The following is a 25884-nucleotide window of genomic DNA, read 5'->3' on the forward strand; positions in this document are numbered from 1 at the left end:
TTATTACTGTGGCTCTTGAAGTGTCCTTAAATGATGGCTGTTAAAGGTTATCTGAAAAAAAGTCTGTAAGTGAAATGTTGAAAAGTGCAGCCCAGCCTGTTGGCTAGAGAAAGCACTGGCACTATTTACCCTTTAATGTCAGCATCTTAGTGAAGAAAAACATTGACTGGCAGTGCGAGTGAGTGGACAGATGGATGGATGGATCAATATCTTAAAATCTGCAGTCATAAACATATTTTACTTAGTCTGAAAGGGAGGTTCGTCTGAAGGATAGGTTCTTATTTTATAATTGGGGTGAAACCGTTGTACTTTTGAAGTTGATTCTTCGTGCTGTGACCTTTGTATTTTTGCCTGCAGCTCTTTAAGAGAGCAACATCTGTTCTTTTTCAGTATTCAATTTAAGAAATATATGAGAATCTGAGTGTGTTCACAGATGGATCTGTTGTCAATGTGTTTATAAGAATGTATGTGTGAGTGAGAGAAAGAACAGAATGCAGAGGGACTGAGTGAATCAATATGCTGCATACAGCTTGATTGCAGTCGTTCTCTTTGACAGATAATAAATGCTAATACAAAATGCTAAAATGGGTCAGCAAATATTCTTTGGTAGTCAATATACTTGGGAGCTGCCCAAGAAAAGTCTACGTGCGGAAAATCCAGAATTGATCCAACTCTACATAGAAGTTTAAGAGAGTAAAAGACGCTAAAAAGTTACTTCATGAAAAATTTGCAATGAAGGAAAAGTCACAATATCATGGCCTTTTCTGCTTAATTTTTTTAATCTGTCGCTCACAAGTTCCCAGCTTTATGGAACTGTGACACTAAATCAGTGGAGTATCTCTTTGAGGGGACAGTGTTCAAGCTAGTTGATTAATTTATCTTTAATAATCTACTCCACACTCTGCTCACTAGACATGTTCATGCTGCTGCTTCTGATGTTCATTAGTTATTTAGGAAATTAATCTATCCAACAATTAATATTCAAACCCCCCTAAGCTTATTAGACATCATCTGGCGCCATTAGAAAAAAATGCTAAAACTGCATTAGATTAGACTTCATATCCTCCAAATGGCTCCATAACTAACCAGTTTACAACTATCCAGTTTCTGATGCAGACAGTATCTGAAAGTCATTTCAATTGGAACACAGCACTCAACTTCAATAAAAGTGAAATTTCAGCGAAACAATTAAAATGTTCACAACTTTTTTATTAAGTGAGTATACAGCAGAACTATGTGTAATTAGTTGTTTCTTCCCCTCAGTGTTAGGGTTAGGGAAGAGGGGACAGGACAGCTTCTCTTCATGCCCAATTAAAACAGCAATGTCCCAAATGAATTAGTAAACACGATCCATAAAACTACAAAATTGTAATGGCCCTTTAAGGAGCTGGAGGGTGTGTGTGTGTGTGTGTGTGTGTGTGTGTGTGTAGCCCATTTGCCTTTATGGCTGTTGTCTAATCTGATGTTGTTGCAGATGTAGCCCCCACTCCCATCGGACCTCTGAAAAAAAGCAGATGTAGACCTGTGTGCATCTGTGCACTTCTGTGTGTGTGTGTGTGTGTGTGTGTGTCTGATATTTTGCAGACCCAGATATCTTGTCTTCCTGGAGCTCATTTCCTCATTGTCTGTGTGGGTGTTCTCTAATAGCTGTGCATTAGTGCCCTGTGTGTGTCTCTTTTTTTTTTTTACATGTGTGTGCACATGTGTGTGTTCTACATTGCTTTGGGCAAGTGTGTATTTCTATGTGTGTGTGTGTGTGTGTGTGTGACTGAGAGAGACTGCTGCTCCCTTTTTTGACTATGTATGAGTTTGTCTTCTAAGGAGTAATTTGTTACGCAAGTAAAACCTCAGCAGCAGCTCCTTCGTGACGTGTGTGTGTGTGTGTGTGTGTGTGTGTGAGAGAGAGAGAGCGAGAGAGAGAGAGAAACCTTGAGGGCAATTCAACCCACTGTGACTGAATGCTTGAACCGTCCTCAAACATGTGTGTTTGTGTGTGTGTGTGTGCGCAACTGAGTGTCTTTGTGCATCTACTGTATGTGAGTGACTGACTTCTGTGATGTTTCCCATCCCTCCAGACAAAAAGTCAATTGGCTCGTACAGCATTATACTGTATACTGTGTTAGAGTGTACATAGTGTGTGTGTGTGCCTCTAGGCTGCTGCTGTGCTGCACACAGTTTCTGAAGCTTTGTGTGTATATTCCTGCATGGCTTGGAAAATAAAAGCACCTAAATAAGATTTTTTTTCTCCAACGTTGCACGTACACACAAAACAGACAGGACTCTTAAATATGTGCACCAGAGCACTGATGCACATGCACACAAGTCAAGTGACCTCTAATGAATCACAATAATAAAACCCTCCCCTTCCTCTCTGCATCGTGTGTACAGCTCCTCTTCCCCGTTGCCACACCGACACGTTTTATTACTCACATTCATCACAACAGCACACACGCGCACACACTCTGCCCTATATCAACTTTATCTCTCCTCTCTATTAGCTGCTTACTCCCTTCATCTCTGTCTCCTTCGGTCCTGTCTCTGGAGAGCATACTGAACAGAACGAGGTCAACTGCACACAAGAGCAGAGACGGAGGAGAGTAAAGGAAAGAGTTGTACGAGATGAAGATGAAAGATGAGGAGGATAACATTTCCACTTCTACTTTAGTGACACTGATATAAATGTGTGGCCTCGTCTGCTGCAGTGTAGGTTGTAACACTTCATCACACACTTGGGACTACTGCCAGCGCTCGCAACTTATATGAATTCATCTACATAACTTATAAACATAAACACACATTTGCACAAGACAATAAAGACATATTCAAGTATTTACCTTTGTTGAGAGTCCCAGTGACCAGTTTGTGCACAGACAAAGCAAACTTGACAAGTCCCTGTTTGCAGCGCTTGGCACAACCTGCCATCCTGACAGCGACCTGGGACACGCCGGGCTTTCCAGGTCCAAAGCAGCACTCACTCACTTGAAGTGGCAATCAATACAACTTCTTCTGTGTGACTGTAACAGAGTGGAAGAAGCAGAGGAGAGCGCGCTCCTCTTACTGTGTCGCCCTCCGTCCTGTTGAGCTGGAGGGAGAGAGAAAAAAAAAGAAACGGTGATCTCCTCCTGCTTTCCCTCCCCCAGTCCTCCTTCCCCGCCTCCTCCATCCCACCTCTGAATGAGTCCAAATTAGTGACTGCTTGAGAGCGAGGTGAGGATGCAGATATAGTGAGTAAGAGAGGAAGAGAGAGGAAGAGGAAGTGTGTTAAAGAAATAAACTCTCAGTGTCCAAGTAAGACAACTACAGCTTGTTAGGGGTGCTCTTACAATCCAAGTTTCCAAGAAACTTCCTTCCAATCTGCAGGCAGCCTCTGGGAGTGCAGTAATGAAGCCATCTCACGAGCTTTTTGTGGCGTTCTCTCTCTCTTCTTCTTCTTTTCTTCCCTCCTGCTTATCAAATTTATCCCCCCATTTAAGTGGGGAAGGAATAACCCACTTTCAGCACCAGTGACAATGGACAGCTCCCCACAATGCAGAGAAAACACACTGAGCTCGTTCTGTTTCTCTCTCTAGGCAAACACACACTCCTCCTTCAACCCCTCCCACAGCCCTTATAACACATAAATACTCTCCCTCAGATGATAAGATGAGCTGTGTGTCTATTTACGACCCTATTTTTATTGGTAAACAACAAACCCAAAATTGCTTTGGAAAAGGGATCACCATCATTAGAAATATGATGTAAAGAGAGAAAGGATTATTGAATAATGTGTCTTCTGTTTGTCATTTGTGCCCTTTTTTCCTTTAAGTTTTATCTTATTTAGTATTTTATCTATTTTCAGGGTAAAAGATTAAAAAGGCAGAAAACATTTGACTCATTTTATACACATTTGAGCATATTGCAGCATAAATAAAATGAAGAAAAAAAGAAATATGAAGGTAAAATTGTTAAATCAAAACAAATGACTATATATAGATACACAATAATATAATTAAAATGTACTTGAAGTATCCAAAAGTAGAAGCAGAAGGGCACCTAATGACACCCATGTTTATAATGCATGAAATATACGTAATACTTTGCTATAGTCTGATTATAGCACTAATAAATATGCATAATGCCATATAACAATAATCATTATAAAGTAAAGTATTTCATAATGGCTAATAAAGTCAAGTGTTTAGAATTTATAATTCTCATAGTTTGAATACATTATAACATTTGTATAATGCATTATAACAGTGGTTATAATGCATTACAATGTTATTATAGGCTTCTATCACACATCATAAGTGTGTTTATAATACATTATAGACATGGGCTGGGAAAACAATGTCAGTAAGTGAGCAGCAATTATAAAGTATTTTCATATTTGACCTCATAAGTCATTAAAATGCTTTTTAATGTTTTGATTATAGCTCTAAAGCATTATTAATATTAATGAGTGCTTGAAACTACAATTACACATTACTGTAGCAGCTTCTAATGCATTATAGTCATGGGTGTGATCGAAAGTGTTATCGCTCCTTTCAGAGTGTTCTATTTTTATACGTATTATACCCCTGGATAGAGAATTATTGTTGTGTTAAACTCTCTGGAGTCTGTCTGTGAATCAGTGAATCCACTGAGCATGTTTTATTCATAATAACACAACTTTATTTACAGTAGATAAAAAGTCAATAAAAGCTGTGAAAACCATCTGAATACGCTTTTGACTGTAGATCTTGAAAAAGAAAATTAAATTCAATGTTTAAAATTTATATTTTTGTCAGTGATTTACAGGCAGACTTAGACTTTCAATTAAAAAAAGGTACACAAATAAGGAAATTACTAAATCAATTAGCATTGTAATTGAAACTGTGGTTTTATTTTATTAACATGCTGTTTTTGTGTGTATAATTTGTTTGATTTGTTATAACCTAGAACTGTTCTATACTATAAATCAATTAATAAAAGTTTTATTGCTTGTCCATTTCAATAGGAGACTGTATTTTTTCATTTCTTTTAAATGCTGGCAGATTAATACTTTGACTTATCAATGTATTAATGTAATAGACTCAAAGTGGGAGGAAAAATGATCCTTTTAATAGCTCATTGCATATTTTGCATTTAAAGTTTAATCTGCAAAATAATTGTTATTTGTAAGAGAAGTTGTATGTAAAAAGTAAAAAAATTGCATAAAATGGAAATACTGGAGAAATGGTACCCCAGAGTTTGATACCGTACCAGTGACTGCCTCGGGAGTACTGCCACAACACTAAATGTTAATTTATTAGTCACCTCAAGATCTTTTACTTTATTGATTCCTATGACCCCAATCTAAATGACTCAATAAACCCCCATTCAGGCATCAGGGCTGTCAATCAATTGATCAAGTTGTATTTGACCCGTCTTGTAATGCATCAGTTGCTATTGACCTTTAACAGGCCTCCAATCCATGTTGACCTGCAGGGTTCACACAAAACTACCATCATCAAAAGAGACTTGTTCAAAAGAAACAATGAGACTAAAAGATGTAAAAGAAATAGGAGCACAGGAGAGAGGAGGAAGGAGAAAGAGGATGCAGAGACATAATCTTATAATGTCCTTCTGGGCTATATTTAGTCCTGCATCACATATAGCTGCTGGACTGAGGGCTAGCACGGCAAATACGGGGAAAAAACAGCAATAACGGCAAAGTTAAGAGGAGGAGAAATGGAGAAATAGATGTAAACAGACACTATGGGGAGGAGAGAAAGGGAAGCAATGAAACAATAAAAATGCAAATGAAAGGCATGAAAAACAGAAGAAATGGAGAGAATTGATAGAGGAGGAGAGGAATGAGCTTCGGGGTGAGCCAAGAAAAGAAGGTTATAAAAGTCCAATATAATCTCAGGGCTATCAAACAGTTCGGCAGGGATCAATACTGTTCCACACACTCAGAGGGTCCACACTTTATGAAAGCAGAGGAAGGTGGGATAAAGGAAACAACATAGAGTGAAAGAAAAGCACAAAGAGGTTGGGGGGGGGGATAAAAGCAAGTCAAGCGGTTGAGCAGAGAAAAAAAAGGGGGAGGATTGTTTTCTGAGGCGCCACCGCTGTTTTGGCTATTAAGCATGAAGAAGATTACTGTGTGGGGGAATTTGCATAAACATGCTTCTCTATTACAGCCCCCATTGTTCATGATTAATGAGATTAGGGTTGCCTTTGTGCACACATTCGAGGATGTAATAGCAGCTAATTGCTTGTCTCTTCCCAAATTAGAAGTTGCACTGTTTGATGTTTGTTTCAACATAGATTTGCTCAAAGTGATGAAGCTCTCGTTCCTCTGCCTGGTAGGAGGTGGAGCAGACCTGATGGGCACTATGGATGATAGAGATGTGGAGAAAGTTGAAAGGGAGTCAGAGTAGAGAAGGGAAGAAATAGGAGGAGCTGGGAGAGAGATAGAGTTTCACAACGCACAGCAGCAATAAAGCACTTCAAATTGGACTGAAAGAGAAAGCTGAAAGAAAAGAGAAAAAAAGGCAGTAATATAAAGTACTTTGGTGAGAAAATGGTAAAGATGAAAGGAGAAAATGTATGAAAGACACTGAGTTGAAATGGAGAGATTAAAGGTGTATAAAGAAAGAATGCAAAGTAAAGCTGCAGGCAGCGATTCCACGTTCAAGCCCACATAGGCCGTGATCAAGAACTTTGACAGTTTCTTGCACATGCATTTAAGATAAGTAACATGTTTATTTATTATTTATTATCTTATTATCTTTATTATAAAGATAATTTTTGAGTCATTTTTCATGCTTTATTAGATAGTGACAGATGGGGGGCCTCAGGACAGATTTGAATCTGGGTCTGCTGCAGCTAGGACTCCGCCTTAATGGTACACGCTCTACCAGTGTGAGCCACCAGGACACCCCAATAACTAACATGTTTAATGATGATCGAACAGAATGTCATTTATTTACGACCAAATCTGTGCCGGGTCACGCTCTTCTTCAGCAGCCTCGTCGCAACTAATTGGTCAGTTGCAAAACGTTTGTGGACATGATTCAACGGCTTAATTACAAAATATTTATGACATTTGGTTATGTTTAGACCACTTTTCATTGATTTATGGCCATATTTGGCACCATGCCCATGCAAATTTTTGCATATGAGATTCAATATTGTTACAAAACAGTTGTAGTAATGGTCCGAGAGGCTGTTTTGTAGAGCATACTGAGCTAGATATGAGAGCCAAATTTGAAGTCAAGAAAAGAGAAAAAGGTAGTAATATACAATACTTTGGTGAGAAATAGTAAAGATGAAAGGAGAAAATGAGGAATGTATGAAAGAGTTGAGTTGAAATGGAGAGATTAAGGTGTATAAAGAAACAATGCAAAGATTCCACAGTTCAAGTCATCACAGACATTGAAAGCTGCGAAGGATCAAGATATTCAACCATTTCTGACACCAAAGTAAGATAACTTACAGGTTTAATGACAATTGGACAAATTAGTTTTCATTTATTTTGTTCAGTCATTCATTGATAACTACCATGGCCATGCAAAGGTTGGAAGTAGTGTCACCCTCTATTTCAAAAATCATTTTAAATTTACTTCTATTTTTTTTTACACAAGATTTTTTTGGGGGAGAGCACACTGAGCTGGATATATGTGCTAAATTTGAAGTCAAACACACTTGTGTGCGGGTTATGGCCTTTCAAAAATCACCATTTTGGGTGCTAATTCACCATCAGGCTGATTGAGGTTATATTTGTTCTTTCAGTCTTTTCTTCTTTCAATCACTGGTGAAAATTGAATGTGTGATGTACAAACTGAAGGGAATTTACCAAAAATTTCAGTAAGAAGCAGATTAATAATAATATTAATCAAAAACTTGGCACAAAAACAGCAACAAGGGTTTCAGTCCTTTGAACCTCAAACAAGGAAGAAAAAAGAAAGAACTAAGACTGGGGTATGAAGAAAGTAATATATAAAAGAGGACATAAGAAGACATAAAGTGAAAAGAGAGGACAGACTGTGAGAGAAAAAGACAGAGGGGGCGGAGATGGGCAGAAAAATGAGCGAGACACAAAGAGAGGAGATTGCTTTGAACGCTGTAGATCTGTCAGAATTGAATCACAGGCGGCCAGCTGTAAGCTCTGATAGTGCTTTGCCTCTAAATATAACAGGCACTGAGATGGACTGATACGGCAGCAACAACAGACACAGGGATGATGAGAATAAAAGAGGCATCTCAACACTGAGGAGATCAAGACGGGAAACCAAATGCCAAAACTGAACACAAACAAAAGCATAAGCTGGTAATTTTCTTGTGATGACATTTTTAGTGTCACAGTGTGTCTGCATAATACGACAACATCCGTATACATTCCAGCACTCGCTGCACACAACCACAACGCTGCTGTGTGACGACTCCACACCAAAAAAAACCTTCCAGCATCAAGACCCATCTGCCCAGACGCAGCAGCGGGAGAAACCCACTTTTAGAGCTCCTCTCTGGGTGTGAGCAGCAAACGTTGCCCTGGAGGTCTGGAAGTCGACTCCAGACCGCCACCCCACTTGAGCCCGGGACACTCAGGGTGTCAGTGGCAGTGATGGAGTGACGACGTCCCCTCTGGGTGAAATTAAAACCTCAACACACTACTGTCCCTCTCCTCTTTCTCATCTGCTGCTTCTCTTCTAGCGGCCTCCCTCTACCCCCTCCCCACGAGACACCCTGCTGTCTGTCACACACACACTCCTGCAAGAAGGAGATATCCCCTGCAGTGCTGATACACTCAGCCACATGTGCAGAGCAGACACACGCATATAAAGCTCCAGAAGTGTCTTTAAACGTCACAGCAGAATATTCTTGCAGGAAGCTTGAGCCCAGCTGTCACTGATACCCCCCTCCAACACTTCCCCTTCCTCCTGCATCACTCTCTACTGTAACTCCCATGTTGGCCTACATGAGAAGAGCTGACTTTGGCTTCATTAACATCCAGCACGGAAATTTAATTAACACAGAGGTCATTAACTCAAGTAAACAAGACCTTGAGCACACACACACATGTTCTGTACCGAGGCATCATATATGTTTGAGTGTGTGTTAATAATGAAGGTGAGTGTAATGAGAGTCCTGTGGGTCCAGCCGAGCTTCTTTCAGGCTGATTCAGGGGGACGGTTGCGTCAAGCAACTGCACTGCAGTTTGTATTGCAGCTTCTGTAGATGGTGCAGTGCAGGACTCCAGTGGACCGCCACTTCCTCGAAAACTTGAGTCCAATCCAACAGGTATGTGACAGGTGTAAAAGATCCAACACACAATGCAGCAAAAAGTGCAACCACTTCCTTCACATGAATTAATTGGTCCTGTTTGATGCAACAAACCACTGGAAAACTGTATTGTACGTGCAGACAACTCCTATGCATGTATTTGGCAGAATACAAAACTACAATTAAGTAAACACATTAAATATTGTATAATATCAAGTATAATAAGTTTTAACTATCAGGTTCATATCTCTAATCATTCCATTACCCACCTGCAGTTTGAGTCTTCAAACACTTTACTTAAAGCAGCTACAAAGAGTTTTTAACTGGTTATAAAACCGTCTGTTTAATATAGATGCCTCTATATGAACTACATAAGCAAATGAGACCAGTGCTGAGGAGATTGGCTGTTTCTATAAAGTGGTTATTCTTAATGGCTGTCACAAAGTCAGAGTACTCATAAAATCAGACAAAATGTTTTCCACCTACATTTACTTTTTCCTAAGTTCAACAGTCAGAAGTACATTAGCCAGCTGAAAGGAAGCAGGAGGATTTTTTATGTTATATTTTGTGCTGCTGAAACAGGATCAGAAAAAAGAAAAGAACTGACCAAAGAACAATAAATGAATAAATAAATGGAGAGCATTTAAAGATTTAAAAGATTTGGGATGCAATATGTCTATTTTATTTATGAAATACATTGGCAGACATGGATTCACATCAACGCTTATTTTGGTGACTTAATCTTAAATTCCTAAATTTAATTTGCTTCACTGTTGTCATATTAGTTACAAATCTGACATCAATTCCACTTTTGCCCACACGTGGCGCCAAAATCAACACTTAAATGAAAGTTAATTTTAGTTGCTTTAGGTAGAAGGAGCGAAATTGCAATATAAAAATATTACTACAACATTACAATATCACTTAAATCAAAGTACTCAAGTATATTCAGAAAGAAAGATTTCAACTTGTGAGCAAAAGTCCTCTTAATGCAGAAAAATTGCCCTTTTATTATTGGATTCTTTTTAGTGATGCATTAATGTGTCCTGTGCAGCATTTTTGCATTGCTAATTAATAACAGCACATACTTTTTTCTGACATTATCATATTTTGTGTGTACAAGGTAAGTAAAAAGTGCAATATTTATCTGTGAATTGTTGTGGAGTAGAAGTATAAAGTGATTTAAGTAGGCTTATCTCAAATTTGTACAGTAATCGATACCGTATCTTCCACCAGTGCAAAAAAAAAGACGGTGTGGATACAGAAGGGCTGAGAGGTGAGTTTTATTTAAATACTTCTGGTTCCTTTCGTTTTTGTTATGTTTATACGTAGTAAGTAACAGACAGGAAAAGAGGAACATAATAAAGAATGTTACAACTACTACACTTCTACGCACGCGCGCGCACACACGCGCGCGCACACACACACACACACACACACACTCACCTGGTACTCTTCCTGCTGAGCTGAGCGATGACGTCCTCAGAGGAGTTCCCAAGCTGCTGAGAACAGCAGGCTATTATTAAGCTCTTTTTTCAAAAAGCTGCTGATGCTTCTTCTTTTCTTTCACTTTAATTTTTGGCGTTGTGCCTGCTATGTATTGAATGGGAGAGAAGACATTAAGATGTTTTATGCTAGTTGAGCATGTCTTTGTGTGCAGGCCAGCCTCATCCACTCCACTAAATCTCTGGTGGAAGCAGATGTAGTGACTGATATACACACACTGTACTGCCCAAAAAGTCAACCATGGCTGTCTGCCACCTAGTGTTCACTAATGGGAGTAAAGCTCAGAGTTCCATTGTTAATTATCTACACGGCAAATTGAATAAAACAAATTTATTGTCGCCGATATAAAAATCATGCATCTCCAGAACTGAGAAAATGATTCAGCTTTAAAATATTTCAGCATAATCAAATGGGTTTTAAATAGTTTAATGAAATTAAAGGTACACTGGGTAATTTTTTATGGCTCTTTAAATGAAGAATTGTTTTCCTTTTTTAAAGTATCTTTTGGCTCTGATAGAAAATCTTGATACAAGGAATATCAGTTTGTTTGAGCTGAAAATGAGTTTTAGATGGACTATACAGCCATAAAAGGCGTTTTTTTGTTTGTTTGGTTTTTTTTTTACAGAGGAAAGCATTTCATATAATGTCAGTTCTTGAGCCAGCAGTATCCTGGCTGTTCACACCAGGCACATAATTCTCCACACCAGTCAAAAAGCAACACTGGTTGTCTTTTCTTTTCTACTCCTGCATCTGTCTCTGTTTGTCTGCTCTAATCTCTCATTCTGGGTTTAGACACAACTGACAAATATGTGGAAGAAATGCATAAATTAAAAACCACAAGCACAAACAGAAGTGATGGTCAACTACTTCTAATAAATAACGTGAATTGGGGTAATTGAAACTCTAAGAGAACTGCAGTGAGAGGGGCTGGAATATTAAAAGTGTTGGCAAGCATTGTTGTCATTTATCAGGATGAGATCAGATATATCACAGGTTTATATAACTTGGGGAGAAAACAGATGATGTTGCAGATCAAGTGTTGGCAGAGCACCGTGCCGTGGTGGGCTTGTTCTGAAGAGCTCGATTGTTTAACATGGTTGCTGAAAGGAAATAGGCAGCGTGTCCTGGTGATTTACAGCACATTTCCCCTCCACTGTAAACCCAGCATGAGAGCAAAACAGGCTTGCATTTTGGTGCAATAATAATTAAAATAGCACTTGGTGCATCTAGAAGTCCTACTGTTCAAGTACACAAGACTACATAAAAGCAATCGATACTCAAAAAAGTTACTCAGTATAGCTTTGAGAAGCCCATAAAGATACACTTCAGTTTTTTTGGAGAGATTATTAATCACCAAATTTGGAGATAGATATTTTATTTTTGAAGATAGCAGCATATTATCCATATTACCAAATCTCAACTCTGGGTTAATTTTAACAAGAAATAAAAAGCTCTTCCATCAGTTCTCATCCACACACAGACACTGGAATAACAGTTAATATCATATAAACATTTATTCTCTGTACAGTCATAGGGAATCAATGGGGAATCAATATTTTCTATTACTGATAGAAAAATACCTCTGCTGCACCATGATCACTCCACACCCGTATACGTACATTAAGTAGCAAAAGAACATCATATATGTGAGTTGTGAACAGTGTATAAAACAATATGAGCGTGCAAACATGACATCTATTGAGTATGAAAAATGTTTGTTGTACATTGGCATATTTCTAGAATATTCTCTACAAAAAAATATCAGTGATAATCTCTTTTTTTTAATCTTCTGGATATCAATAACGACCGTGTGCAAAGTTCAGAACTTAAATAACTTTTGTGTTTGAATAATCCTGTAAATCTGTGAGGAGAAGGAAACAGATGAGTCTTTGGAGTAAATCATTTTTTTCTTATATTTGGCTTCATGTGTAAAAATCAAGTAAGATGACCTGCGGGTACACTGTTGCGTAGACACATTATACACTTTGCGTTGCTTTAAAAAAAGGCTTTTGATACAGTAAGTGTCCCTTTAGCCAGCTGTTCGTGTCACAGAGAGGCAGCAGCGGGGTTGAAGCAATATGACACATGATCTCTCCGTGTTCAACACAGTGTTAAAATGTGCAGCAGATGCAGACGTCACTTCAGTCTGTTAGTAAAAGTGGGTGGTTTAGGCAGCTTTTGACAATGTGATTGATATTGGCTTCATATAGTTTGTAGTGAAGTATCACTTCTTTTGAATCAGGATTTGTTTGATTGGCGGCCTTTCACCTGGCAGTCACAACGTCCTATCCATTCAAGAGGTGAAACACTGAAAGTTCTTCCAACAAGGATCAAGCGATTCTTACCTGCTTTTACATGCAGATTAACCCTCAGTGCAGAGGCGGGAGTCTTATTATACATGACATCTTCAGATTTGAGGTTTAGCTGCCTGCCTCAGGTCACTACGTGTTCATAGGCTGGTAAAGTGAGACAATGTGAGATTGTTCCGATTGGTTGACCTGAGCCTGATGGTATCCCTGCAGCGTGACGGCGTCTCCCTCGCTGTCTGCTGAGGTGGAGGTTAGGACGGCCCCTCAGAGGGCTGCAGCTATAGATGGCTGTGCACTGAAGGGCAGACACACACAGGGCGAAGAGAAAAATAGACTGTCATACAGAACATAGAGGAGAATGAAAAGTTTGAAAAAGTATCTTTAAGCCCTTTTTAATATCAATTACTGTAGATTACAGCTCACTTTTTTATGAGTAATAATCTTATCTCATCTCTGATAGTGCAGCTACATATTGTGATTGTTTTTATACACATCTGCTACTTTTCTAATGTATTTTATTGTATTGTGTTGTATTGGGGATATGGAATATAATAAGCTCCTTAGCTAACTGTCACATTTACATTTAGCAACAAACTGAAAAGTTGATTAATGTGCACTGTTCCTAGAAAAAAAAAATTGAAATTACATATTTATAAGATATTTGTTTTGCATTGCATGATAAACACTGTTTCACACACGTTACAAAACAAAACATATATGAAAAAATGAAATATTCAACTGTACTTGGTGTGTGTAGAATAAAAATCATACTGACATACTGATACATAAACACAGCCACAAGGTTTTGTGGTTTTGTGAATTTACCATTCAAACTTTGGCCACTGGCAGTGAAGTTTTCCACTGGGAAGTTGCAGCAACCCTAGAGAGATACTGGCAAATAAAATAAAAAACACTGATACATGTGTTGCAGTAACAATTAAACATGTAGGAAACAAAACCATCTATTATAACTTTACTTACTTGTTGACTTTTGCCACCATTAAGGACCCTGTGAGTCAGTGTTGGTCTGTTCTGACTGAAGTCCTGTACGTGGTGTGCACAAAGTCTGAACTGAGACCATTAGATCCCAATGTTTGGACACTGATGTGGACTGGGACACTCAGATCGACATTCTCCAGAATACACTGTTGAAAAAGGAACAACATATGCATGGACTGCTGTAAATAAATTAAGTTTTACAGTGATAACATGATGAAATAACAACCTTTCAGAGGTGGATACCTTGGTGCACGCAGAGCTCATGACAGATTTGTGGAAGTCCCCGTCGACAAACACCTGAGAGATAACGAGAAACAATAACTAAAAGAACAAACAAATCATATATAAAGTATATGACTAGTCCAAGTAGTTTGTTATGCCTACCCTGTATCCATACACAAATGTGTCGTTACTGCAGCCGAGCTCGTCGAGTGGCGGCCTCTCCCATCCAATCAGGAGGCTGCTCTGGCCCACTGTCCTGACGACCTCAACAGAGCGAATCTCGGCTGGAGTTCCTGAAGGTGAACAGACAAAGATAGATCAACCACATTACCCTGACTCGCCTTTCACAATATAACACTTGTAACACTGTGAATACAGGGTACAATACAGCCTAAATGAACTCTAATAAATACATTTATTGTTAAAATAATATTCCTGAAGGATTTATTTTGAATATTTCTTCATTGGATATTTCTGCATTTGCTTATATGCAGTCAAATGGAGTTGTTGTTGGGACGGAGGACTAAGAGACGGCGGAGGCAGAAAACTGCTAATTTTCCGAAATTTGCAGAATTCACCATTTTAATAACAATGGACCAGGTGCAGGCAGACACTTCAATCATGGGTACGCAACACAACTATGATTTATTGAGAGACTAAATTTAACCTCTTTGCCACTTGCTTCTCACTTTGTACCCAGATTATACACTGTTTAACTGCCAAAAGTTTAGTTGGAAATGTTAAACACACATGCTATGCACTTTCGACCGATCACTATAAATTGTTAGCCTGGGTATACCCATACTGCCTTGCGCGCTCAAATTTCATTTCGAACCTCCAGGCAGTCTGGCAACCAGAGAGGTTTCTTAGCCCTGTTTTAGGGATCCAATCACAGAGCGGGGAGGGACGGCAAGACGATGATGCGTACTACTCGACAGACGGAAGCTTGTAGTTTTCCGGATCCAACATGGCTGCAGCAGATGCGAAACTCTCTTTAGCTGTAGATGGTGTTTTAAATAGTTTAGAGCGAAAGTTGAAAGGCTACGTTACGCTACCGTTACGGCGTTACGGTAGCGGGGCTATTAGCTATTAGCCCCGCTACCGTAACGCCAGTGATCTCGCTACGAGCCGGGGGACAGCGGAGCCGCCGAGAGACCCGCAGCAGCTTGTTTATTGGCCATAAAATCATTGGATGTGTGTGGCTGAATGACATGAGGGGGAATAAAGCGTGAAAATAAATTATCTTGCAGAAAGCGAGAACTGGAGCAGCAAGCAGCAGCAAAGCAGCAAGCAACTCTCTCTCATACACACACACACACACACACACACACAACAAACATCAATTTCTGTCGCTCTACATACGTCATCTGGTTTAACTGATACGATTGGCTAAGAGCTACCTACAGACGCTTTTGATAGACATTCTAAGCGTCCAATAAACAGCTCTGGAGGATCGTAAACCACGCCTCCTCTACAGAGAAATGAACGGCTGGTTTCCAGACTAATCTCATTTGTGATTATTCTGGTGTTAGCCAGGCTAATAAATTGTTTAAATGGGGCCCATAAAATTGAAATGGCAGGTTACTTTTACAGCCCACCAGTTCACTTTTAAAAAATACCCCAAAGTTATCTAACAGGGCTCACTGCATACTGAACTTACTAATAATTAAATTTAGTTAAGGTTTATTGTTGTGTACTTCAGTGTGTCACTGCATGTGAGCAAGAAACAGAAGAGCAAAAAACTGCCAGAATTTGTGGCGGAATTTCATACATCAATACCAATACAGGAGACAGACACAGAGAATGGTTCATATCTCGGCTGAATATAATCAAATTGCAACACTAAACAACAAAAAAGTGATCTTAAATTGTAAACTGCAATAATATGCACATAAGCTACAACACATACTTGTGCAAAGTTTCAGCAAATGTTGTTTTGTTGTGGAATCAATAAAGGTATTTCAACTATTTATGAATACAAGAATTCTGTTAGTTTTCTCTCTCTCTCTCTGTCTGTCTCTGTAAATAATTTAAAATATTGATTGTGTGATTTACCTGGTTTGGGTCTTGCTGTCTTGGTCTTTTCTAGAAGAGAGGTGGACTTTCTGGCAGACTTGTTGGATCTCTCAGGAGAGCAGTGAGCAGGTCGAGCGCAGATTGCAGCAGATACAAATCCATGATGTGAAGGAGCAGCAGCATTCGGTTCAGAAGGCATGTTGAAATGATCAGCCTCAGGGGCAGTTGTTATGCTTGGGGCAGTTATGTCTGAGGCAGTGTTTTTTGGAGTAGTGTCCGAATGTATTAAGATATCAGAGTAAACGGTAGTGGTCCTTGGAGTTAAAGGAGGGGCAGCAGTATGCTTAGCATCAGATTTATCAGTGATTTTTTGTGTAAGTTTTGGGGATGCTGTTACATTACTGACACTGCTTGAGGTGGATTTGGCTTTGCAAGGTGCAGTAGTGGCAAAAAAGGAGTTAGAAGAGCTAGAAAGAGCAGACGCTGTAGTTTTAAATGTGTCTGCTTTTAAATGATGGTTAGTAAACACGTTAGGACTGAATGTAACATTAGCAGATCTGGAGGCGACTGCATTAAAAAGTGTTGTTGACTTATTTGTGGGTGCTGGAGAGTGCTTAGCTTGGCTCACAGCAGCGGTGACTGGGAGAGAGTTAGTTTGTGGCGTGTTTGAACTGAGGCTCTGCTGCTTTGTCTGAGAGGCTGCTCTCAGGTCTGCAGGAGCTGAAAATGAGAGACAACTCCTGGGCTGCTCTCCTTGTCCTCTGTGCACTGGAGCCTTAGTGAAGAAAAAAGCATTTATTACACATTACACAAACAGACTATTTGGATGGCTGTATTCTTGTCTCCATATATCTTCACGTCTATGAGATTTTTAAAAATACTTTAACACTAGCCTGCACCTGTGTTTAGAGCTGAATGTTCAAAAAGCTTCTGTGTACCTGATAGCTGCTCATAAGCGTCTTCTGCAGTTGCTCGTGCAGGTTGATGATCTTCTCAGGACTGCTCAGCCTCCTGCTCAGGCTGACTCGTGTGCTGGAGGAGGGAGGAGTCGGGCGCGGCGAGGATCCAGTCAAACTCGCAAGATCTGGGGAGGACTTCCCTTTATGATCTGGGTGATGAAATCCAAAGTTCTCTGGTCCACTGGCAGAGGGAGAGAGCTGGGTTGGGAATCAGAAAAGACAGATAGTGGTCTTTATCCTAATTTCATTTACAATTTAAAGTGCAACCTTTTCTAAAAACACAATACTGATATGTTTATGCCAAGTGAACAAATGAAACGAACTTGATAAATATTACAGATTTCTCTAGGTTTGAAAACTGTTGGGAAAATATGAGCACATAACTTAAAGTATATAACATAAGTCCAGTCATTGTAATGCAGAAGCTCTACATTGCAGTTTTAATGCAATTGTTTTTATTAAAAAACACAACAAGGAAGTCATTTTCTTAAATGTAATTGTGACAACAACAAAAAAAAACAGTTTTGTAGCATATGTTTAATTAATTCAGGCACTGTAGAAGAACAATAAAGCAGGCTTTAAAAGCCGGGAATTGCTGTCGATCTTGTTTATGTTTAAGATTTATATCACAAAATGACAGCAGTAATGGTTAATTGCACAAAATGCTACATCTACAACTATAAAGCCTTATTAATTTGAAATTAATTTGAAAAAAAAAGCTTGTCTCAGGATACAAATTAGTTTGTATTATCTCACCTGTGCTGTATTGGTGATGACGCTCTCTTTCAGTGCTGAAACAACAGGTGACGGTGTGGCTTGGACCCAGGTGTGCTCCTGTACTGGTGATGTTGGCACAGGTGAGTTGGCATTTTTCTTTAGTGTCTCTGTTGGTGCAGGTTTGACTTTATGACTGCAGTCTTTATGATTTGTTGTGGATTCAGTGGTGAGTAAAGATGTTTGTTTTAGTTGTCTACATTTTACCCCAGATTCAGGCGAAAGTCCATTTTGGAATTGCTTATTTAGTGGTGATATCATAGAGCAGGTCTGATCCGGTGTGAATCCACCGGTGTAATCTTGAATTTTGGAAATAAATCCTGGTGTAAACCCGGTGCTGTAATCCCAGGTCTTTCCGCTGCTCCCGGGTGTGAATGCTGCAGTGTAATCCTGCAGAGTAGCATCACTGAGCAGCTCCTCAAACTGCTGCGTGAGTGTGGAGTCCACACAGCCTTGTCTGTGCATGGCCTTCATCATCTGAACCAACAGGCTGTTCCTCTCCTGACACTTCACCACCAGGCATGACAGCTTGGCCTGTTATTGGAGGAAACACCTGTCAGTCAAACTGACAGCTCGGAGCAGTCCAACAACAGGAAGGAGAAGCTATATCTGCATTACTCACCTTTAAAGGAGCTATTTCCAGATCATTGTGGCTCCTCTTTTTCAGGAGTGCATCATACTGCAGTACAAACAAAAAAATGGATGAAATAAAAACTACAGTTCATAAGCTTTGATTGTCATGGACAACATAGCTATAGCTACCTGGTTACCCACCTTAGCTCTGATGTCATTGAAACGTGTCCTGAGTGAGATGAGAACAGCGCTCTCATCGTCCTTGTTGCCCTGCCCTCGTTTTAGGGCGATATACTCTGAGTTTAGCTCCTCAAGAGCCACTGTCTGTGAAGTTTTACACACACATGCACGCATGTTAAACATGGTCTTTGTTCAGAATCAAGAAACAAATTTACACAGTTCCATATAGCAACAATTTAAGCTAATTCATGTTTTACAACAAATGAAAAAGAAAAATCGTTGTCATTTTTACCTTAGCTTTGAGCTGAGCTGTGAGGATGTTGTTTTGCTCCTCTATTTGTGCCTTCAGTGACAGAGCATTAGTCTTCTCCTTGATCAGGCCTCTTAGTTTATTCTGCAGCTGCTCCACCTACAGCAGACACAAACTCAACTTGAAACTATGGGATGTATTTAGAGCTTTAAGCAATGTGTGTATTATCATATGTTATATCATTTTTTGTAATATACATCTGGTTAAATACCTGGTTTATAAGGCTGTCATTTTCCTTTATGGTTTCTTCGATCTGATTGGCTACTTCTGTCAGCCTCACCACCTTTATCTCTGCCTCCTCCCTCCTGGCTTCTGATTGGCACAGTTCACTCTGCAGCCTCTTGGTCTGAACATGCAACAGACATAAACATGAATGCATTAAAGTAATGCTGAAGATTTGACTTTACCTTCGCTATCCATCACAGGATGAGGTAACACATGGAAACTGAGCCTGTGGCCCACTGATGCAAGCCAAGTCTGTGGTGACATTTCCACTTCAAAAAAATAAATAATGGCACACAGTTAATGCTGTTTTCCATCACCCAGCAATGGCTGGTCCACCAGAGAGAGTAGGCGGAGGTAAAGCAACAGACTCACTCTTCAATTCACTTGCTTGTGAAGCAGTGTAATGTTTTTTTCTTGTCTCTACTAGCATTGCAAGTAAACAGTTACTATGGCTGAACAAACATAGAAAAAAATAACTACAGGCTATAAAACTAACTAAAAAATAACTGATTGGGACTGATTTTCACAACATAATGCCTGAGTTAATTTTATCGTCTACAACAAAAAATGTCCACAAATGTTATTGAAGAAAAGAGAAGTTGTGTTAACTCACGTCTACATGGCTCTTGTCCAGTTCGTCTCGTGATGTCTTTAGTTCTGCTCCCAAAGCTTCAGTCCTAGACCTAATCAGATCAGTTCGCTCCTGTAATCCATCAAATACATGTTGCATGATACAATATTCAGATATAATGATACAGGATAAAAAAAGGATATTTAGACATACATAACATATTGCGTGAAAGCAGTAATTCTTAATACCTGAACAGAGTTCACCCTGTGATCACCAGTCGGACATCTTTGTGTAGCTCCTGTTCCAACGAGAGTTTCAGTCTCCTTTGTTGTAACGGTGCTGTTTGGATTCAGCCGCTTCTGATTCATCCCCTCCGTTTGTGTTTGACTGGGCAGAGCTGCTTGGAGGCCGCTTCTTTCCTCTCTTAGTCCCTGAAGTAATAGATTTATCTGCTTTTCTTCCTGTTTCAAACAAGTGATTGAATGTTCAAGTCTTTCTTTATCTTCTCTCAAACTGCTGACTGATTTCACTAACTTGTCGCGGTCTTCCTGCGAATTGTGAAATGATTGTTGCTTATCTATCTGTTCCTTCAGACACTCAAGGGAATCGGTCAGCTCGTCTCTCTCTTGTTTCAGACCGAGCACCGCCTGACTTAACTGCTCGCTTTCTGTCTTTAAACTTTCAAGTGACTTCATGATTTGATGTCTCTCCTCATTTCCACTCGAGATAGACTCTAACAATTTATCCTTTTCTTTTTGGAGACCAGATAAAGACTCTTTCTCCTCTTTCAGGCCACTCATAGACCTTATAAACTGGTCTCTCTCATCCTTCAGCCCACAGACTGTCCTTGTAAGCTGCTCTCGCTCTTGTTTGAGACCAGCCAGAGACTGAGAGATGTTGTCTTTCTCCTCCTTCAGTGCCCAAACTGTCCGAGTTAACTGCTGTTTCACTTCTGTCTGTGTTGTGACTGACAGAGCTACTTCTTTCTGCTGCTCTCTGAGAGACTTTATGCAGCCTGACAGTTCCTCTTCTTCTGTTTTGAGACTCTGAACCGAATTAGCCAGCTGGCCAACTTGATCAGTCAATGAATTGACACTCTGACTGCTTTGCAGGCTGTTCTGCAACACATCATAGTGATCATTATGTTGAGAACAAGGTGCTGATGCTGTACTCAAATCATCTGGTTGTTGATCAGACATCAAGTGCAATTCTTCCCCGTTTAGCACACTTTCCACCAAACTGTTCACACACTCTTCTAGGTTGTTCTGTTGAAAACTTTTTGATATTGCAGCTGTATATTCACTTTGCACTTGAGATCCACACAGTTCCTCGTCGATCTGTGATTCCTTTTTATGTTGTTCACTCTCTGATATCCGTTGCTGCAGCTCCATGATGGTATTGAGATCATCCTCCGTCTTCTTGGTGAGCTCTGTAATCAGACACTCTTGTTCCCATTGCTCCTGCTCCAGCCCGACTCTGTCCGCCTCTAGCTTGGACACTTGCTCCCTCAGCTGTGTTCGCTCGCTCTTTATCTCCTCTTCTCTGAGCTCAATGTGAGCCAAAAGCTCCTGTATCCGATCCGCCAAGGCCCGGTTCTCCAGATTGAGGGCCTGTACGAGGTCATCCTGGTTAAGGGCAAGAATGGTGTTCTCTTCACCTCCATCATCGGTGGGTAGTGTGATAATCTGAGTACACAAGGAGGTAGAATATGATCAGTGATATACTAGATACGTGTGTAGATAAAAGTTACAGTTGTATAAAAGATTTAAGAATACTGTTTCCCCTGTGACATACTGTTTCTCTTGAAGACCTCTGCTCCACCTCTGCTTCTTGTTCCTCTTGCCTGAGTTGCAATTTCAGTCGAGTATTCTCTTGAGTCATCACCTGCAGCTGCCTCTGTGTGTGCTCCAGAGCGACCTCCAGGCGGTCACGTTCTTCTCGAAGTGTTTCTAGATCCTGCCCCAACCCCAAGCTCCTGTAGGCTTCCCTCAGGGCGTCAGATTCCTCACTGGGGCATTCCTCCACGTTTAATATTCCTCCAGAGCGCCAGGTCCCCAGTTTAAACTCATCTAGGGTCTCTGTAGTCAGGGATAGTGGCTGGATTTTAAATGAAGTTTCAGATTTTGCAGAAGAGGAGTGATTTTCTGTGTTGCTCTCCATGTTCTCTGCTGCCACCTGGTGGTGAACAGGTGGAACTGCCGGCAATTTTGGCTGGCCCGTGCCCTCATCTGACATTAGATGAACCTAAACAAGGATCACAGTTGTGGGACACAAATTATGAATCACTTAAACCAAAATGACAAAACATTTAACAATATAACATAATCCAAACTCATGCCTCGTGATATTAATATTTAGATATACATAACTGGTTATGTAACACTGTAAATCCATTCCATACAACAGAGCTTTCACTCTTTGGGAGGGTTCCCCCTTTTAATGCTGTAATACCTTCTCATGAAAGAGAAGAGGGGATTTTAAGCATTAAGCCAATTATAAACCTAGATTTCATATTTACTGATCCTTCAATTATTTTTACCAACTGGATTTGGTCTGTCTTATGCAAAAAAAAAATGGTCAGAAAGACCAAAACAGAAAACAACTGCTATCTGCATTCAAAATAATAATCTGTTTTTTATGATCCAATAATCCTCTTGATGTAACAATAAGGCAGTTACAACACTACAATGCAACAGTCGTCTTTTTGTTTTTATTTATGTATTTATTCTTCCCTTTTTCTTTCAAATTTGTTGGGAGGTCTGCTGCTGATCAAAAGTGTTTCATTATCAAAAACCCATAATTCTATTTCACATATCCAAGGAGTCCCTGCACATTATATCAGGCAGCAATCATGTCTGTTTTTGACTTGTGCTTGTGAGAGAACCTGAACTTTCACGCTGAAAGCAACTTCCCCTCTGTGCCCTGTGTTACATTAAAGGAGATATTAAATATCGAGTAGAAGAGCCGCATTTTTGTTTCTAAACATCTCCTACTAAAGCTGCCTTTCAATGCTTTGCACAATATTAACCAATTATGCTGGAAAGTCTCGTCGCATGAAACCTTTTCTAGAGTCTTTTTAGTGTTTGTTGTCCTGATCTCATTAGACTACCTGATTAAATAAAGTAAAATAATAACAATAGTAATGTCTTACAGACCTCTTCAAAGCTCCCCATTGAGGGCTGTCCCATGGCAGTGGTATATGAGAGAGTGCTGGACCCAGGATTTGGGCAAGTGGATTCAGGCACCGTGGATGTCTGACTTTGGTAAGCTGGATCCCTAAGGATCTGCAGGAGTCTGTGGTTCTCCTCTCTCAGCTCTTCCACCTCCTTCATCATGGAGCTTTCAGACAGCTTCAGCTGCTGCACCTCTACCTTCATCTCCTCTACCTTGCATCCCAGGAAGTGGCTGTTCTCCTGCGCCTCCTGGAGCTGCTCCATCAGACCCCTCCGCTCTGTCACCCCATCCTCCTCTCTCTCCAGCAGCACCTTGAGATCCTCCTGCAGACTCAGGATGAAGCCTTGCAGCCTCGCTTCATTTGACGTCTGTTTGTCTTGGACTCTTCCCCCTTTCTCACAGTTTTTATCATTTCCCAAACTAGGCTGCCATTGCCTCCTCCTCTCCTCCTTTCTCTCCTCCTCTCCCTCACCCTCTCCTCTCATGGGAGGCAGCCTCTCTTGTTCTCCCCAGTGTGTTACAGTCCCAGCAGTGATTCTTACTGCACTGATCGCTGCCATGCCAGTGGCTGCGCTCACAGTCATGTCCAGCAGCTGCTTTTCTAAACTGTAGATCCGGTTCTGAAGGCTCTGCTCTCTGTCACGGGCCAGGCTGAGCTTGTGCTGGAGTTGGGTTTTAAAGTTCTCGAAGTACTGGGACTGGCGACTCATCTCATCCTCTTTGGCCTTCAGCAGCCTCTGACAGCGCTGCATTCGATCCCTCCAAACCCGATCCCCATGCTCCTTCTCCTGGGTCTGAGCAGGAGAGAAGAGAGAAGGACAGAGACCGAGAGCAAATGTCAAAGAGAGAGACACCACTGGGGAGTTCAGAAAACCATGCATAAGTTATCCTTGTACCCTGGAGGTCTACTGAGCTGCACTAATGTCCTCTTAGACTATAGATCGGTTTGTGTTTTAGTGTTAGTATTGTAGTAGTAGTCTAAACTGTACAATTTAATTGTCTGACTTTTGTCTCTTTTGGGTTTTTATCATGCATGAACAAGCAAACAAGTTTAACCATACATTCCAAAAGTTTAAATCAAACTTAATTTGGAAGTGGAAAGAAAATTTGCAATTATAAAATGCAAATTTTAAGAAATGTATTAAATCCAGAGAAAAACCTAGATGGCATAGACAACTTGCATCCCATACGGCAAAAATGGTGTTATCTCTGGCAGTTAATCTATAGAGCATTATTTGTTACATGCTACTTTAAATTTGCATATCAATGTGCTGATTGCCAAGTCAGAAAAGTGTTGCCAGTCATCCATTTTTACAAATAACCTAGCTTTTGTAGCATTGCTTGTAATCTTGTAATTTTCTGTCATTTTGTCTGTCCCTTGTTCATTGAACAGGCATTTGATCCCGGACCTATGGAGGGTAAAACCTGGTAAAACCTGTGTAACTAAAGTCAACTTGTGAGACTCACACATCCAATACAGTTTTCATGTTTTGCAGTTGTAAAATCATCCCTATTGATGCTTTCGGAGATCCAGAGTACTCACCATGGTCCTGACCTCCTCCCTGAGCATGTGGAGTCTTTGGTCCAGCCTCTGGGAGTGTTGCATGCTGGGGAGGTGGGAGGCAGAGGCCAGCTGACAGAGCTGCATCAGCAGGCTCCTCTCTGAACTCTCTAACTGTCTGATCCTAACACCACAACACAACACAGAGAAGCTCTCGTTACATCATCTTATTAACTTTACCAAATTGCACATAAAGCTGGAAGATTAAATAGCTTCCTTTAAAAAGAAAAAATATCTTCAAATTTGACGGTTTTACCTCCCAAAGAAAGAACAGATGAAAACATGCAGATAAAATCTCCTCCAGCGAGTAATTCCAGGGGAGATGTTCACAGCAGCATGCTCGCATGCAAGTGTGCAGTGCAGTCAAGTGTGTGTGTGATATGTGATATCACCTTGGCCAAAAGTGGGTATATAGTAGCAGAGGTGTGTGTGTGTGTGTGTGTGTGTGTATGTGTCACTGGATCCTCTCCCCCCCGGTCTCTCACCTGTTCCTCATGTAGCTGTCAGACTGGAGGGTTGAACCTGCACTCGTGTCATGTCCCATTGAGTCTGTTACCGTGGTAACATGACTGCTTCCGGTACCCGTCCTGTCTGATGAGGTCATGTGATCCTCCACTGGTTATTCTGTGCCCCCTAGGTGAGTTTGACCTGTGGCACAGGAACTGATGGTGTCAGACTTAAGTATTAAATAGATAGGAAAACTGATTTTTTTTTCTACACTTCCATTATAAACAACCAAGCACTGACATGAAAAAAGATACACAAGCACAAAATTACAGTCATCTATTATTTACTATGACAACAGCTTGGAAGCAAAGTGTCCAGCACAGGATTCTCTCAGGTTACCCCGCCTCCTAATTTTCCTTTCTCCCACTGTACCTCATCTCACACATCCTCCAATCCCCAAAACTTAAAGGACAGGTTCACATTTTTCCAGTTTGAATATTTACCCGTTTACACCCACATGCCTAGGTAGGTTTAGGGGAATGGTTAGGATTAGACCGAAAAAACTATTTTGAGCCAAAGCTTATAACAGAAGAACTGTAAGGCTAAAATGCATGTATGAGGCTTCATTTGAAAGGTAATTTATTCTACTTTCTGCACTTGTGCTTGTTTAGCATGTGGCTAAAACACCACTGAAACGACATCACTTATAAAAAACATCATCTAACCTTATCCCTACCTGCTGGCAGGCAGGTGGTTTAAAGAGGTTGAATATTTTGTCTTTGTATGGCTTATAATTTAATATATGTCATGAAAGATTAGCAAATTCT

General features: G+C 40.3%; 2 protein-coding genes across 2 annotated transcripts in view; both read right to left on the reverse strand.

The window, feature by feature from the left end:
- Positions 1–3023, reverse strand: part of LOC131981595 (Kv channel-interacting protein 1-like) — a 45738-nt gene extending 42715 nt beyond the window's left edge. Inside the window, exon 1 of the mRNA XM_059345969.1 lies at positions 2835–3023. Coding sequence (XP_059201952.1) covers positions 2835–2922 — 88 coding nt within the window. The 5' untranslated portion in view covers positions 2923–3023. The remainder of the gene's footprint in view (positions 1–2834) is intronic.
- A 9433-nt stretch (positions 3024–12456) lies between these two features.
- On the reverse strand, positions 12457–23335 carry LOC131981621 (cingulin-like). Its single transcript, XM_059346004.1, has 16 exons — positions 23031–23335; positions 21670–22119; positions 20124–21560; positions 19918–20007; positions 19291–19425; positions 19062–19178; positions 18791–18913; positions 18639–18695; positions 17999–18550; positions 17222–17440; positions 16323–17058; positions 14430–14560; positions 14289–14342; positions 14028–14191; positions 13872–13937; positions 12457–13341 (listed from the first exon to the last, which is right to left on the reverse strand). The coding sequence occupies exons 1-14, from the start codon at positions 23310–23312 to the stop codon at positions 14063–14065; spliced, it is 4512 nt and encodes a 1503-aa protein (XP_059201987.1). The 5' UTR covers positions 23313–23335; the 3' UTR covers positions 12457–13341; positions 13872–13937; positions 14028–14062.
- Between the last annotated feature and the right edge of the window lie 2549 nt (positions 23336–25884).

Source organism: Centropristis striata, chromosome 12 (assembly GCF_030273125.1).
Source record: "Centropristis striata isolate RG_2023a ecotype Rhode Island chromosome 12, C.striata_1.0, whole genome shotgun sequence".
Taxonomy (NCBI): domain Eukaryota; kingdom Metazoa; phylum Chordata; class Actinopteri; order Perciformes; family Serranidae; genus Centropristis; species Centropristis striata.

Coding starts and splice junctions, on each gene's coding strand:
- LOC131981621 (XM_059346004.1), bottom strand. CDS start 23,312: ATGGAGCAGCTCCAGGAGGCGCAGGAGAACAGCCACTTCCTGGGATGC. Junction 22,120..23,030: donor CAATGGGGAGCTTTGAAGAG/GTCTGTAAGACA, acceptor ATCCTTGTTTAG/GTTCATCTAATGTCAGATGA. Junction 18,914..19,061: donor CAGCTCAGCTCAAAGCTAAG/GTAAAAATGACA, acceptor AAAACTTCACAG/ACAGTGGCTCTTGAGGAGCT.